A 14,948-nucleotide genomic window follows, 5' to 3' on the forward strand; every position below is an offset into this window, starting at 1 on the left:
GTTCTGGATTAAGGTGTGTGAAGATCTCTCAAAATGGTTTAAAACCAGTTTTTCTGCAAACCCCACACTTTGCCTACTGGGCGATCTGGGTGACACTAACATAGGAATACACTCCATAAACTTGGTCCTCGCAGTCTTATGCATCGCAAAGAAAACTATTCTTGTGAACTGGAAAGATAAGAATAATTTGTCTATCCAGCAGTTTAGAAATCTCCTGTTAGATCACATCAGCATTGAGACAATGTCTGCCTCCTCCAGGAACCAATCAGATGACTTTCATTCCCTCTGGTCCCCTGTGACTGGCTACATCACCTAATGTAGGTGGAGGATTGCGGCTTCGCTGGGATGGGGGTGGATATGGGTGGGGGGTCCCTGGTGGCTTCGGGTCTCCGGTTGTCTCCTGGGTGGGGATCTCGGCCGCTCCGCTGCTGGGTCGGCTGGGGGTTCCGGTCTGGGCGGGCGGCATTGGGTGGGCCCCGGGGTGGGGCTGCCTCGTGGCGGTGGGGGGTGGCTGCCGGGGTGCCTGGGTCGGTGTCCGTCGGCCCCTGGCCGGGTGGCCGGTCGGGCCCGGGGTGGGCCGGGTGGGGGCCCCGGGCTCTGGGGTGTCGGGTCTCCCCCCGCTCCTGGGGGTGGGGGGTCTGCCGCTGCTGGGGGGGGCTGGGCCCGTCCGGATGTGCCGTGCCGGGGGTTGGTCCGTGCCCTGGTGCTTGGTCGCAGCCCCGGAACCTGGGTGGGGGTGTGTTTGTAAATAGGTGGGTGTGTGTGTGTGTGTGTCTGTAGGTATGCTGGTGTGTGGGTGGGTGTAGAGGGATGTGTGTGCTGTATGTGTGTGTGGGTGTGTATGAAGGTCTAGGTGTGTGCGTGTATGTGTGTGTGAGTGGTGTGCGGGTGTGTGTGTGGAGGTCTATGTGGGAGGTGTGTGTGGGTGTGTGTGAAGGTGTGTATAGATGAGTGTGTGCACGTGGAGGTCGAGGTGTGTGTGGAGGAGTGAAGGAGTGGGTGGAGGCGTGAGTATGTATGGAGGTGCTTGTGTGTATATGCAGGTATGTATGTGAGTGCGTATGTAGTGGTGTATGTGTATGGAGGGGTATGAGAGTGTGTGTGTGTGTGGGCACCGGTGTGTGTGTTTATAGGTATGTGCGTGAAGTGTGTGTGTGGAGGTATGTGCACGTATTGAGGTGTTGGTGTATAGAGGTGTGTGAGAGGGTGTGTGAGTGGCTGGGGGGGAAAAAAAAAAAAAAAAAAAAAAAAGAGTATGTGTGCGTTTGCAGGGGGTTAGGACGTGTCCTCTGGGGGGCGCCCTGGCCGGGTGTTGGGGGCGTGGGCCTGGGGTTCCCTTCCTTTGCCTCGCCCCCCTCCCACTCAGAAAGAGCAAAGTGGCCCCTTGGGCTGGTGGCTGGCCCCTGGGGGGGTTCGTGGCGTGCCTGGGTTGGGGTGCCTGCTCCAGGCCTGTGACGCCCTTCGGGGCCGGCGGGGGACGGGGGCGCCCTAGGCCACTGGCGGGTCGTCTTCCAGGGGGGAGGCCTACTGCCTCCCAGCTTTTAATTCCACTTAGTCACTGAGCACAAATAACATTTGCAACATACAAACACGTTTTGGGGGGTGGAACATGCGAGGTCAGGTGGGTGGGACTGCTCAGGTGGCCCCGCCCCCTCCTCAATGCAGTTACTGCCCCCCAGTTTTAACCCTCTTTTTTTAATTGCAAACAGCACATAATATATTCCATCACTAGTGAGGGAGGGAGGGGGGATGGGGTCTTCAAGCGCCCCTGTCTCCACGGATGGCCCGGGGGCGGGGCGGGCCGGGTGGCCTGTCGCGTTGGCCCGGGGCGTAGGCGGGCTGTCCCGGGGGGTTTTGGCTGCTGGCCCTGGGGGGAAGGTGCTGTTTTGGGGGTGGGGAGTGGGGGGCGGGGGCGGGGTGGAGGGGTGGGGGCCTGGCTCATGTCTCCTCGCCTCCTGGCTGGGGCTGTCCCCCCGCGGCGTGGGGTGGCGGGAGGATGGTGGTGGGGGGATGGTGTTTGTGTGTGTGTGTGTTGGGGGGGGGGTGGTGTGTGGGTGGGAGAGTGGTGTGGGTGTGGGGGGATGGGTGGTGGAGGGATGGTGTGTGGGAGGGTGGGGTGTGTGGAGGTGGATGCGTGGTGTGTGGGAGGGGGGGTGGTGTGGGTGTGGGAGGATGAATGGTGGAGGGATGATGTATGTGTGGGAGGATGGGGTATGTGTGGGAGAATGTATGGTGCAGGGATGGGGGAGTGTGTGGGAGGATGGATGGTGGAAGGATGGTGTGTGTGTGGGAGGATGGATGGTGTATGGGAGGGAGGATGGTGTGTGTGTGGGGGAGTGGTGTATGTTTGGGAGAGTGGGTGATGGAGGGGTGGTGTGTGTGTGTGGGAGGATGGGGTACGTGAAGGTGGATGTTTGGTGTAGGAGAGGGAGGACGGTGTATGTGTAGGAGAATGATGTATGTGTGGGAGGATGGGTAGTGGAAGGATGGTGTGTGTGTGTGTGTGTGGGAGGTGTGAAGGTAGATGAATGGTGTATGAGAGGGAGGATGGTGTATGTGTGGGAGGATGAGTGGTGGAGGGATGATGTGTGTGTGGGAGGATGGGGTAGGTGTGGGAGAGTGTATGGTGGAAGGATGGTGAGTGTGTGGGAGGAAGGATGGTGTGTGTGTGGAAGGATGGATGGTGCAAGGATGGTGTGTGTGTGTGGGAGAACAGAGTATGTGAGGGTTGAATGGTGTATGCGTGGGAGGATGAATGGAGGAGTGGAAGGAGAGTGTGTGTGTTTGTGTGTGTGTGTGTTGGTCTGGGGGGGGGCAGGACTGGTTCTCGGGGTGTGCGGCTGGGCGCTGGGGTGTGGGGCTGGCCTCTGGTGGTGGCCGTCTGGGCGGGCCGGGTCCCCCCGGGTGGCGTGCTGGCCCTCGGCCTGTGTGGGGGGGGGGGGTCCCTGCGCTCCTGGGCCGGGGCCCTCTGCCCCGTCTGTCCTGGGCGGCCGGTGCCCGGGGGGGTCGGGGACTGCTGGCCTCGGCCCGCCGGGGCCGGTGCCCTGTGTCCGCGGGGCGGCTCCTGCTGGGGTCTCCTGCTGCTGCCTTCCTGGGCGGGCGAGTGGTCGTCTCTGTGGACCGGTCGGGATCTGTTGCCTGCGGGGGGGCTGGTGGCCTGGGTCTCGGGACCGCTGGCCTGACTCTGGCCTCTGTTCAAGTGAGGTGGCATCTGCATGATCACTCTGCATGGTCACTCCTTCCTGAACGTCTCCACACAGTCTTTGCGTCGCCGTGTGGCCGAGTTCTCCAACACATCCACACAGGTTTCTCTGCGCGTGTTCTTGAATACAGCAGTTTCACTTATATCTATTATCATATTTTTTTTTCCTTTTTTTTTTTTTTTATTATTTCTGTTCTTATTATTATTATTACTCTTACTCTTATTATTATTATTGTTACTATTACCAACTAGCTGTGTAATGACCTACTGGCTAGGATGATCTTAGCTATATATGTTGTAAATAGTATGGATTACATGGTCTTCTGTATGATGTTTCAAGTCCCCACCCGCACTCCCCACACCCTTTCTGTCCCTCTCTCTCCCCTCCCTCTTCTCTCTACTTTCTTGTCTCTCTCTCTCTCTCTCTCTGTCCCCTCCGGTCGAGTCCAGCATTAAGAGTCTGATTTAATAAAGTTTTTCATGTCATCAAGAGGGACTTTATACATGTAGTATAAATCCCTGCTTGATAGAGTAAAATTGCCCAGCATCAGACAGCAGCCAGACAATCATTCTGTTTGCAACGATGCTGGACAAGACAGGTTAAAAGAAAAGAAAAAAAAAATAAATAAATAAAAAAAATAATCACAAATCCACCTACAAGAAAGGAAACTAGCATCTGATACTTGGAAATACTGTTATTTAAAAATCCAAAATATGACACGGTTATTTAATATCTATGTTTAAAGAAACAAACAATTTTCTCATCTGTGACCGGCCAGCACTCGTTATATTTCGATTATCTGCAGGTACCAAACACATCACAAGAGTCAGGGTCCAGCTTGAGCTCTTTTTGCCAAAATACTTGACTTTTTGTTATTTTTACCAAACTTTGTTGTTTTTTTGTCCGGTAGCAACCTGACCCCTTTCAACTTGTAATTTATTTATTTAATCTCGTCTGTATTTGACCGTTCTTTTTCATTTTCTCTTGTGTATTTTGTCGATCTGTTTTAGTGACAATTTGTCTCCACAATGGTTCATCATTATTCATTATTATAAATAAATTAGAATTGTATGGGCTCACTAATGTTTGTTAATGTAGACATATTAACAAATGCAGGTTTTTTTTTTGTTATATTTCAGTTTTTTTCATTGAATAATGGCATTGAATTTCCCCAAAATAATTACACTACAAGTACAAGTACAAAGTTTTTATACTTTTCTTGTCATTAGGTTGAAAACTATGGCCTGGGTTTTTTTTTTTCTTTGTTCGTTTTGTTTGTTTGCTTTTTTTTTTTTTACATTATTTTTCAACCCCCACTGGGTCTCAAAGTGAGACTGGGGCTGGAAGGGAGGTTTGAACAGCCGCCTTTCCATGTGGAATCTACATATTCTCCCCATGTATGCATGGGTTCTCTCCGGGTTCTCCAGCTTCCTCCCACCATCCACAGACGTGCATGTTAGGTTCGTAGATCACTCTAAATCAGGGATCTCCAACTCCTGTCCTTGTGAGCTACCGTCCTGCAGGTTTTGGATTCTACCCTGATGCAACACACCTGACTCAAATCACTGGGTCATTAACAGGGTTGTGCAGAGGTGTGTTGAAGTAGGAGACATCTACAACCTGCAGGACAGTAGCTCACGAGGACCGAAGTTGGAGGCCCCTGCTCTAAAGTGTGTGTGAGCAGAGTGTGAGCATGAATCTCTGTGTTGGACTGGCAACCTGTCCAGGTGTATCCTTCCTTTTGCCTGCTAATTGCTGGGATAGGCTCCAGCCCCCCACGACCCTGAATTGGACTAAGCTGCATAGAAAATGAATAAGGTACTCCAGTAGAAAAATAAACTGGTCCGAATATTTATTTGATGATAAACTTAAATTTTTAGACAAAAATGTCAATATTTTTGTTGTAATCTTACAAAATGTCTACTTGTGGAGGACTGACGTCCAATCTGAGTCTTTCAACATGTTATTCAGTGTTTTTGTTTTTCCCGTCTGTGGTCCAGTTGTAACTGAACCCATCATCATAAATCAGCATGAGGTCACAGCTGAACCACTGATTCAGATTGTTAATTAACTGGGACCTAAAAGGTCATTAATAACTCATCATCTGACTGCTCATTAAAAGTCCATTCATTGAAATGGAGCGAAGCAGCCTGGGCATTTTAATTAAGCTGAGCAGTAAATCCACTCAGCTCTGCTGTGTTATTGCAGCACTGATGTCTCGCTGAATATTTATCTTCTTTGCATTTGTGTGTGTTACACCAGTACAGGAGGTTACACGTGTGTGTTGTCCTGAAATTCAACATGTTTTATTAATCTGGCTCTGATCATAAAGCTGCTGCAGCGCAATGAAACAGCAGAGAAGCTTCTGTCAGCACATCGTCAGAATAAACTGAGTTTATCAGAACTGTGCAGCCACTTATGTAGTTTTAGATTTCACATTTCTTTAAAACAACCAGAAGTAACTCTTTAATGGTTGTGGACTAAATATGTAAATATAACCAGAATACACTCCTTAGCTAAATCTTAAGACCGGAGATGGACCACTGGAGATGATGCAGGAGGTTGGATTATAATCTGGACGCTTCTTCAGTGGAACAGCGGAGCTTCAGGTTGTTTCAGGATATCCAGGGTGTTTCAACAGGACAACGCACCCCAGCGCACTGAGGACTTCTTCCAGCAGAGTAACTCCACTCTTTGAACCATCCTGCATGTTCCCCAGATTTAAATCCCATTGAGAACTTTTGGTGATGAATGCCAAGGAAGGTTTTCAAGACAGTTGATGCCCATCACGATGTCATCTTCACCCCATGGAGCAACATTAGCCGCCTGAAAACACTCACATGGAGCATGCCGACACAAGTTTTTGGAGTGATTAACACGAACGGTGGAGCTGCTCACTACTGAGTCCTTTTTAGACCATTTTAATTCTGCTTTGGGGTTTTTATGGTCCGAAACTTTTGATTAGCTGATGAACAGCCTCTTTAAGTTTAAACTCAGTTTTCAATAAAATCCCGACTCTTTGTTTCTCGTGCTCTTGTGTTTTTTCTTTTTGCATTTTAAAGCTCTGCTGACATCCTGGTTACAATTATAACGTGAGGGTTTATTATATAGTGGTGAGTTCAACCTTCAGAGGAATAAACAACAGGATGGAGACGGATTACTTTTTGAGCAGCACTTTTCTCCACACACCACCTCCAAAACAGCTCTGCATTTCCTGTTTTCCCTTCCCCCCCAACAGTGCTAGCCAATCAGAAGCCAGGAGGGGTTAAACTGAGGTAAATGCAGAAGAAACACAAAGGCAGACTGAATGGACTGTCACTCTTTTTTAGATGCAAATATGAAGAGCTAACCTATAAAGATTCATTTTGTGAAAATTCATTTAAACAAATCAACTCCAATCCACGAATTACCATGTGAATCTTATACAATCTATCAACATGAAATGTGAATATTTGTAGCTCAGGAGTGTACTTTCTTTGTTTATGTCACATTATGTTCATGTCTTAATCAGGAATAACCATGAAGTCCTCTATGATTTTTCAAAGATGACCAAACAAATTCAGACCCAGCAACACGAATTAAATGTGTATTTGTCATGCTGGTAATTTGCTGGTCATGTTATTGTCTCAGTTCAACAAATTATCCTGAGAAAACATCATATGCAATGCAAATAGTACTTTATTATATCATCGTCATAGTAGACTAAAAACTGAATTGCATTCCCTACAAAACTCTAACTTGGGACATCATGAGGATGAAGTTTTGGTCTGTACGTACATCAGCTCCAGCAGTCTGATAGCCTCGTGTTCTCGTCAGTCGGCCCTCATACTTAAGGACGATCTCTCTGGCCTGTCTGAAAAACAAACGATTCAACATTAAACATTCATTCAGTCAGTAAAGACTGAAAATCATTACTGTGAATCCTGTTTAAGGTTTAACTCAACATTGTTTTTTTTTTCTGTTTTAGAAATGTTCTAAAACAAATTTTCTAGAAATGTGGGTCATATTTCAACAGTTGTAATTTAGTCATTTGAAAAAGTATAACTAGAACATGTTGGCTTATTTCATCAAGTTTAATTGAGATATGTTCAGATACTAATATTCTGTTATGGAAGTCTCAGGGTACGCCTGCAAAAGTTAGTACTCCCATAAGAAATACTTATAAAATACTTATAAGAAATGAGGAACATTCTGTCTCAGAGTATGGATTCGTTATTGAATTTGTTATTTTCAGATTGGACTACTGCAATTCCTGATTATTGCTCTGTCCCAGAAAGGTTCGGAAAAGTCTCCAGTTGATCCAAAGTACTGCAGTTAGAGTTGTGATGAGAATTAGCAGTCAAGATTTTATTTCTCTGGTTTAAGTTTCTCTACTTCAGCTCCCTGTGAAATCCAGAATAGAATTTAAAATGATTCACCGGACATATAAAGTTCTTGGGGACCAAGCTCTATGGGGTCTCTGAGTTCCAGAGTTTTCACTTGTGGTTTCTAGAGGTTCTAAAAGTAGAATGAGAGGCAGAACCTTCAGGTATCAGACCCTTTTCTGTGGAACCAGCTCCCAGTTTGGGTCTGGGAGGCAGGCACCCTCTCTACCTTTAGGATTTTAAGATTAAAACCCTGGCTTAGAGTTATGGTGCTTGTTGACCCCTCTTTCCTGTCCGCTCCACCCACAACTAGTCCAGGCAGCTGGCCGTCCTTCCTGGTTCTTGTTCTGATGGAAATTTTTTTTTTTTTTTTTCCTGGTTTTGGTTTCGATGGAGGTTTTCCTCTCCATTGTCTCCTCCTGCAACTCAAGATGGAGGACTGAAATCAAAAAAGATTGATCCAATCCATTGGTTTCGTTAGCTAGGTTATTACTTTTATAAACTGGTTTTCATGAACACAGTAATTATAAATCATATAATAGATTTTTTAAATCAGGTTTTAATTGGACCAAAATGAATAGGACTGTCTGTAAAAGTGTCTGGCGATGACTTTGTTTTAAAATGGTGTATAAAAAAACGTGGATGGAATTAAATTGAATGGTACATGCTTCCTCTGGGTGATGTCAGGAAATATGACATATATATTTTATGCCCTTCACGCTCAGCTTCCTTTTACATATGCAACCTGATGAAACCAATCAGTCACTGAAGCTGCAAAGACATATAAATCTAGATAACCTGTGATTTTCTCTTTTTGAACCCAACCCAAAACTAAAATACTTGCTTTTGGTCCTAACATATCAGATATTCGCTTTTAAGCCATATGATTACTGTGGATGGCATTGGCCTTTATTTCCTCTGTGAGGAATCTTAGAATTAGTGTTGATTTATTTTTATTCACGTATTTAACAGATCTCTAGATGATCTTTTTTTCATTTGTTGATATTGCCAAAATCAGGAACGTCATTTCAACTTTAATTCAAATTCAAAATACTTTATTTTCCCTGTGGGGCAATTAAATCCACACAGGCAGTTATACACCAAATAAACATTGAAAAAAAGTAGTTAAGACAATAAAATATGAAGAAGGTGGATCAGTGGGTTCTGGTGCAGGGAGGTTAGGGGGATAAAAGAATTCAGGAGTTGGATGGCATTGGGAACAAAGGTTATCCTCCTTCTCTGTGTCCTGCAGCATGGGTAGCTGAGTCAGCGTCCTGAGGGAGCCACTCAGACTCAGGGAACAGAACATGGAAGGGGTCATGGAGAATCTTTGGCATCATCAAACCCCCATGCCTCCCTGACCTCAGAGTCTGCTGCTCACACTGGGACAAAGGTGCTCTGACTGGGAGTCCAATGATCCTGGAGCAGACTCTTACCATGTTGTGCAGACGTGTTCTGTACCAGCAGGTAAAAGAGAAGGTGATGAGCATTTCAATTAAATTGTAGTAGAATGTCCCTAAGATGTCCTTGCTCATCCCAAAGCTACTGAGCTCTCTCAAGAGGTATTATAGTGAATTACTTGAAGCAGGTGATGTGGCAAAAATACTTGGAAGGTAAAAAAAATTCCTGACACCAACTTGATTTATAATAAAAAAAGAAGGTTTTATTACAAAAAGCGATATCTTAAACAGATTTGCAGCATCTGTGAGGTTTCGGGCCAATGTAGAATCCTAACGACTCTCCATACAACCACCTCGGCTGTGTGCCTGTGAATTGTGCTCACGGATCCTGCTCCCCCAGCTCCCTCCACTTGCCTCTAAAAGGTTATCACCATGTCTTTGGTCTTGCCAACGTTTAATTACAGAACAAGATTATCACTCCACTGCACAAACTCATTGAGCGCTGAGCTGTGGTGGTGTGAGGAGCCAGACAGCAGCGACAGAAGAAAAGTGTCGTCCGCGTACTTCACAAGATGACAGTTCGGCTGGGTGGTTCTGCAGTCATCAGTGTACAGGATGAAGAGCAGAGGTGATAGGACGCAGCTTGGGAAGAGCCAGTGGCAGTGAAGGACAAGTCGCTGCTGACCATCACCCTCTGTGTCCTGTTTGTCAAGATGTCAGTGTTCCTCAGGATGAGCTGGTTGTCCAGGTGGAAGCGGGAAAAGAGTTTCTCCACCAGGATGTGTGGCTGAAGTGTACTGAATGCAAATGAGAAGTCTGCAAACAGGAGTCTGGCTGTGATGTTGGGAGTTCCAGATGTGAGTGAATTGTGTTTGTTATAAATACTTCAGCATCATCAAGCCCCCTGCCTGCCTGGTACTCAAACCATCGAGGATCCATGCAAACTTCAGTCACCTTGATGATGTGGTTCTTTATGACCCTCTTCATGGCCTTCATTGGAAGTGAGGCGAGAGCCACTGGCCTGAAGTCATTTTTCGAAGTGATGCTGAGAAACTGGATCATCTTATCTAGACTGGACTACTGCAGGTTTATTTATGGATTTTCCACAATTCCTTGAACGTCACAAATGAAGATGGAACATTCATTTTTCAGGCTTCTAGTCTGGATAATGGATAAATAATCCCAGCTTCTCTGATTTTACATTAAGCTTGAAAACTCACCTTTCTCTAAAAGAAAAATAAATAAAGACAAAGTTGGCCTCACCAAGCTTCTGTTTTATTAAGATATTTTTTGGTCTTTTATGTTTTCTGACCCTTTCTCTTTTTCTGTTGTTTGTGTTTTCATGATATTTTCATTGTTCATCAGTAAAGTTGTTCTTTCACATTTTTAAAATTTTTCCTTGCTTGTGTATTGTTTTGACTGCTCCACGAGGATGATGCCTCTCAGATGTATTTGGCTGAACAAAGTGCAGCACAGATGAAACATGATGAATGGATGGATAGTATCAGAAATATCTGCAAGTGATGTGTAAAGAAACAAGTCTAATTAGATCACCTTGAAAACCAGATTTTGTCAAAACAATCAGATTTAATGAGCATTCCTTCCTTTTATCAAAGAATCTGGTGAATCTGGTGAATCTGGTCCAGAGTAAAGCTCCACTATTCAATCCAGGATTGTGTAAGGGCTATTTAAGCAGTTTATGCCAGTATAATCATCCTGACATGTGGATACCAGTCAAATCCAGACAGTGAACTCTGAAAAACTACTGGTGCTTTTACATTGTAAAATATTTCTAGGGTTAGATATTTCTGAGATCATGGTCTAAATATTTAATATTTAAAGATTTTAAAAGCTTGATTTTATACTGAAATAAAACAATTATGTTAAATATAAGCTGTGGTTGCAGTGGGAGTAAGACATTCAGCCTGGGTGTAAAATCGCAGACTTGCAACCCATCCCTGATGATGGTAATAAAACCTCTGCAGTAATAACAAACGGCCCATATAAAACCTGTTACCCACTCAGCACATCTCACTGTAGAAGCTCTGTCTTTCTGCTGAAGCTCTTTGTGACTGAACTAGTCTACACACACACACACACACACACACACACACATAGATAGATAGATAGATAGATAGATAGATAGATAGATAGATAGATGTAAAGAGAGCGATATTAAATTTATTCTACTTTATTAATCCCAGCTGGGAAATTTTTTCTCTGCATTTAACCCATCCTAGGTGCTAGGAGCAGTGGGCTGCCAGATTCCTGCGCCCGGGGAGCCGTTGGGGGGTTGAGGGCCTTGCTCAGGGACCCACAGTGGTTTTACCTTAGTTGCCAGCCCTGGGACTTCTGTCAGTAAATAAAACTTAAATCTCTTGTGTGTCACCAATATGACAGGAGACACATGTTAGGTTGAAATATTGTCTATCATTTAAATAATTTTTTACTAGTCTAATTTATGTTATTACAAATGTTTTTCATTTACACGTCATGACAGGCGGAGCTGCAGAGGACTGAGGATCAGCCACATATAAACAGGGAAAAAAGAAGAAAAGCATCACAATCACAAAGAATAAAGTAAAATAAAAGGATACTTTAGGACTTTGAGCTTGCGTCTCATTGGCCACGGTCTGCTCCGGATGTTGGCAATAATCTCCTTTTGGTACTGAATGTTCTGGAACATTTCTTCTGGGTCATTGCTGTCCACCCGCTCATTGCATTTTCCTTCATCATCTGAAGAGCTACAGGAGATAGTTTAAATTAGAAAGAAAAACAAAGAAATAGTGAGTGGTTAATCTGTTTGACACATGACCCTAAAACATTGATTTTAATCAGCGTATAGACTCTATAACAAATATAAGTCACTAAAATGTAAGACTCAAAGCATTCAGAAAAATTCAGATTTAAACATTTATGATAGATACAGTTAAAACCAGAAGCTACATACACCGTGAACTCTCACTAAAGACCTAAAACAGAAGAAGTTTAGTCTGATTTAATGTCAGACTAAACTTCTGTTTTAGGTCAGTTAAAGGTGGACTACAGAACTCCTGCAGATTTTCTCACAGACGCATCCCCTTTGACGGCAAATTCGGCATCCATCTCGCATCCTTCCCGTACTGAAATCTCACCAGCTAGAAAACGTCAGTCTGATGTTGTCCTATCTCTTGTTCTGTCCCTTTCTCGCATCTTCTGGCCCATTCTTCCTGACAGAACTGGTGTAAATGAGACAGGTCTCTTGACCGAAAAGCTCGCACAGGCCTTTTCAGGTCTGACAAATTTTTTCAGGGCTTTGTGATGGCCACTTCAAAACATGGGCTTTGTTATCCTGAGGTTACTTAACTACTATGGCCAAATATAATAACAGTCATTATGGCTAACAGCTCCTCTTAAGTTTCATCAGACCACAGGAGAGACATGTATGCACAAACTAAGGTCTTTGTCCCCGTGTGTGTTTTTTCTTTGGCTTTTGGAGTAATGTTCACTTCCTCACAGAGCAGGAGACATATGCCGTCCAACAACGAATCATTTCTTTTAAACAGCTCTTTTAAATGAATGATGAGAACTTTATTGCAGTTGCGAGCTGTTTGTGTTTCTTTTTTACCTACAAACTGTCCATGTTGCCTTTACGTGACACATGTGTGTCATCATGGGAGTCTGATGTCCCACACACACTATTCGTGTGAATGCATCTATGAGCAGAAAGTCTTGTGTGGACACAAATACTGTGACTTCTCCAAAACATTTACTAAAATGTGCACTGATGACATTCAGGTTTATTCCACTTTTATTGATATTTTTTATTTTTAAAAAATTGTATAGTAGATGTTACAAAGGTACATGTTTTTTGGGAGTTTTTCGCTTTACTAAAATGCTCCTGTGTGGAAATTTTGGGGGTAAAGTTGTTTTACATGGAAGTTAATTACAGTCTGCTTAGTTCTTGTACAACAAAGATTTTGGTGAGAGACAATCCAAAATAGTAACCTCACTGTCAAAGCATGGGGATATGGAGCCACCTTATGGAATGGTCACATTAAAAACACAAGCCAGATGAAAATATAACTAATATTTCAGAAAGATTCCCACCAACACTCTTTATGTTGGCGGGTGTGTAAGTTTGAATTATTCTAATCCAAATCTTACCTTATTATTGGCACAGGTGATTATTTTAAAAGGTATTTTGTCCTGGAATCAATTCACATGTTTCAGACCAAAACACATTAATCTCTGCGACATAGACTCGTCTCCTACCTGCGAGGTATGATGGCTTGAGATTCCCATAGTGGTTACACTTGCATACTATGATTTGAACAGATGAATGTGGCTCCTTTAACCTTCTGGTAATTATATTCCAGGATGAACCGGTTCTCTTCCTAATATTTTGGCTGATTTTTATTTTATTTTCCCATTAAGTAAAACAATTAAAGCAATATGTTTGAGGTGTGGCCTTTAAATGCATCCAGAGGACAGCGTCCAATTAACTCATTTGTTCTCAGTTAACCTATCAGAAGCATCAAAACTCATGACATCATCACCTAGGCTTTCCCACGTTGTTCAAAGTTTCTCTTTGTCTATGTAAACATATGAGTTTGAATCTGAAATATTCTCTCTCCTGATTGTGGCATTTTAAAATTGAAATATTAATTTTGGTAATTCTAACTAACCTAAAGTAGAAGACGTTTTGTCTGATTTCACTGAGAAAGAAAAGGATTAAATGTGTTTTTAGACAGTGTATGTCAAATTCTGACTTCATCTGTAAATTCAGATTAAAACATTTATGACAGATAAACTCAGATAAAAATAGTTGTGATAGATTACTTCAGACTAAAACAGTTCTATTGAGATCAGATTAACACGACTGTGCTAAACTCAGACTGAAGCACTTGTGATAGATAACCTCAGATTAGAACAGGTGTGATGGATAAACTCGGGTCAATCGATGAAGAGGAGCAGAAACACATCCCTGAATAGAGATGCAGACAGACCAGTAAGAAGCTCCTCATAGTTTTCCTTGCTGATTCTGTTTGATTAGATTTAGCAAGCGACTAATTTCATTACCTTCAGGATGTTTATTGCTAGTCAGACAGATGAGGGACAGGAAGAAAACGAGATGGAGAAGGAGAGGGAAACACTTCCAGAAGCTCTGAGAAAATACTGATTAAATGAGCATAACTCACCCTTGCTGATGGTCCTGGTAGGCTGAATAAATCCTCCTGGAGTTCTTCCGGATACTCTTGTGTCTTTTGGCAGCAGATGAGGACCTACTGCTCCCAACCAAAGGCTCAGAAACGGTACTCATGTTTTTTTGTGCCCAGAACGGATGTTAATAAAGGTCAGACACAACCAGCTGCCTCGTTGTACTGGAACATCAGAGCTCTGAGCTACCTGCTGCTGTGGAGCTCTGAGACGGGACTGAAGCTCCCTCAGTCATCTATCCAGTCACAGCCTACACTAAAGGCTTAAAGGGGCAGCAGCATCACGACACACACACACACACACACACACACGCACACACACACACACACACACACACACACACACACACACACACACTATATATATATATTTATATATATATATATATATATATATATATATATATATATATATATATATATATATATATATATATATATGGTAAATGGTCTGTGTATTACCCAATGCTCTTTACATTAAACATCACATTCACCCCATCACACACACATTCGCCATGCAAGGTGCTAACCACGACCCATTTGGGGTTCAATGTCTTGCTTAGGGACACCGCGGCATGAGCTTGAAAGGGCGAGGATCAAACTGACAACCTTCAAGCTAAAAGATGGCCGTGTGTAGAGTGGTCCAGTATATATATATATATATATATACATATACATATACATATACATATATGTGTGTGTGTGTGTTTACATTGTGGTGTCTTTTGACTGAGTGGTGCAAAACCATTTTCTGAACAGGTAAATCTGGAATAGTTTGAGTTG

General features: G+C 43.8%; 1 protein-coding gene across 1 annotated transcript in view; it reads right to left on the reverse strand.

The window, feature by feature from the left end:
• Positions 1–14,269, reverse strand: part of LOC121640004 (transmembrane channel-like protein 3) — a 116,120-nt gene extending 101,851 nt beyond the window's left edge. Inside the window, 3 exon segments of the mRNA XM_041985696.1 lie at positions 6,981–7,056; positions 11,565–11,711; positions 14,148–14,269. Of these exon segments, the coding sequence (XP_041841630.1) occupies positions 6,981–7,056; positions 11,565–11,711; positions 14,148–14,269 (345 nt within the window).
• Between the last annotated feature and the right edge of the window lie 679 nt (positions 14,270–14,948).

Source organism: Melanotaenia boesemani, chromosome 1 (assembly GCF_017639745.1).
Source record: "Melanotaenia boesemani isolate fMelBoe1 chromosome 1, fMelBoe1.pri, whole genome shotgun sequence".
NCBI lineage: Eukaryota > Metazoa > Chordata > Actinopteri > Atheriniformes > Melanotaeniidae > Melanotaenia > Melanotaenia boesemani.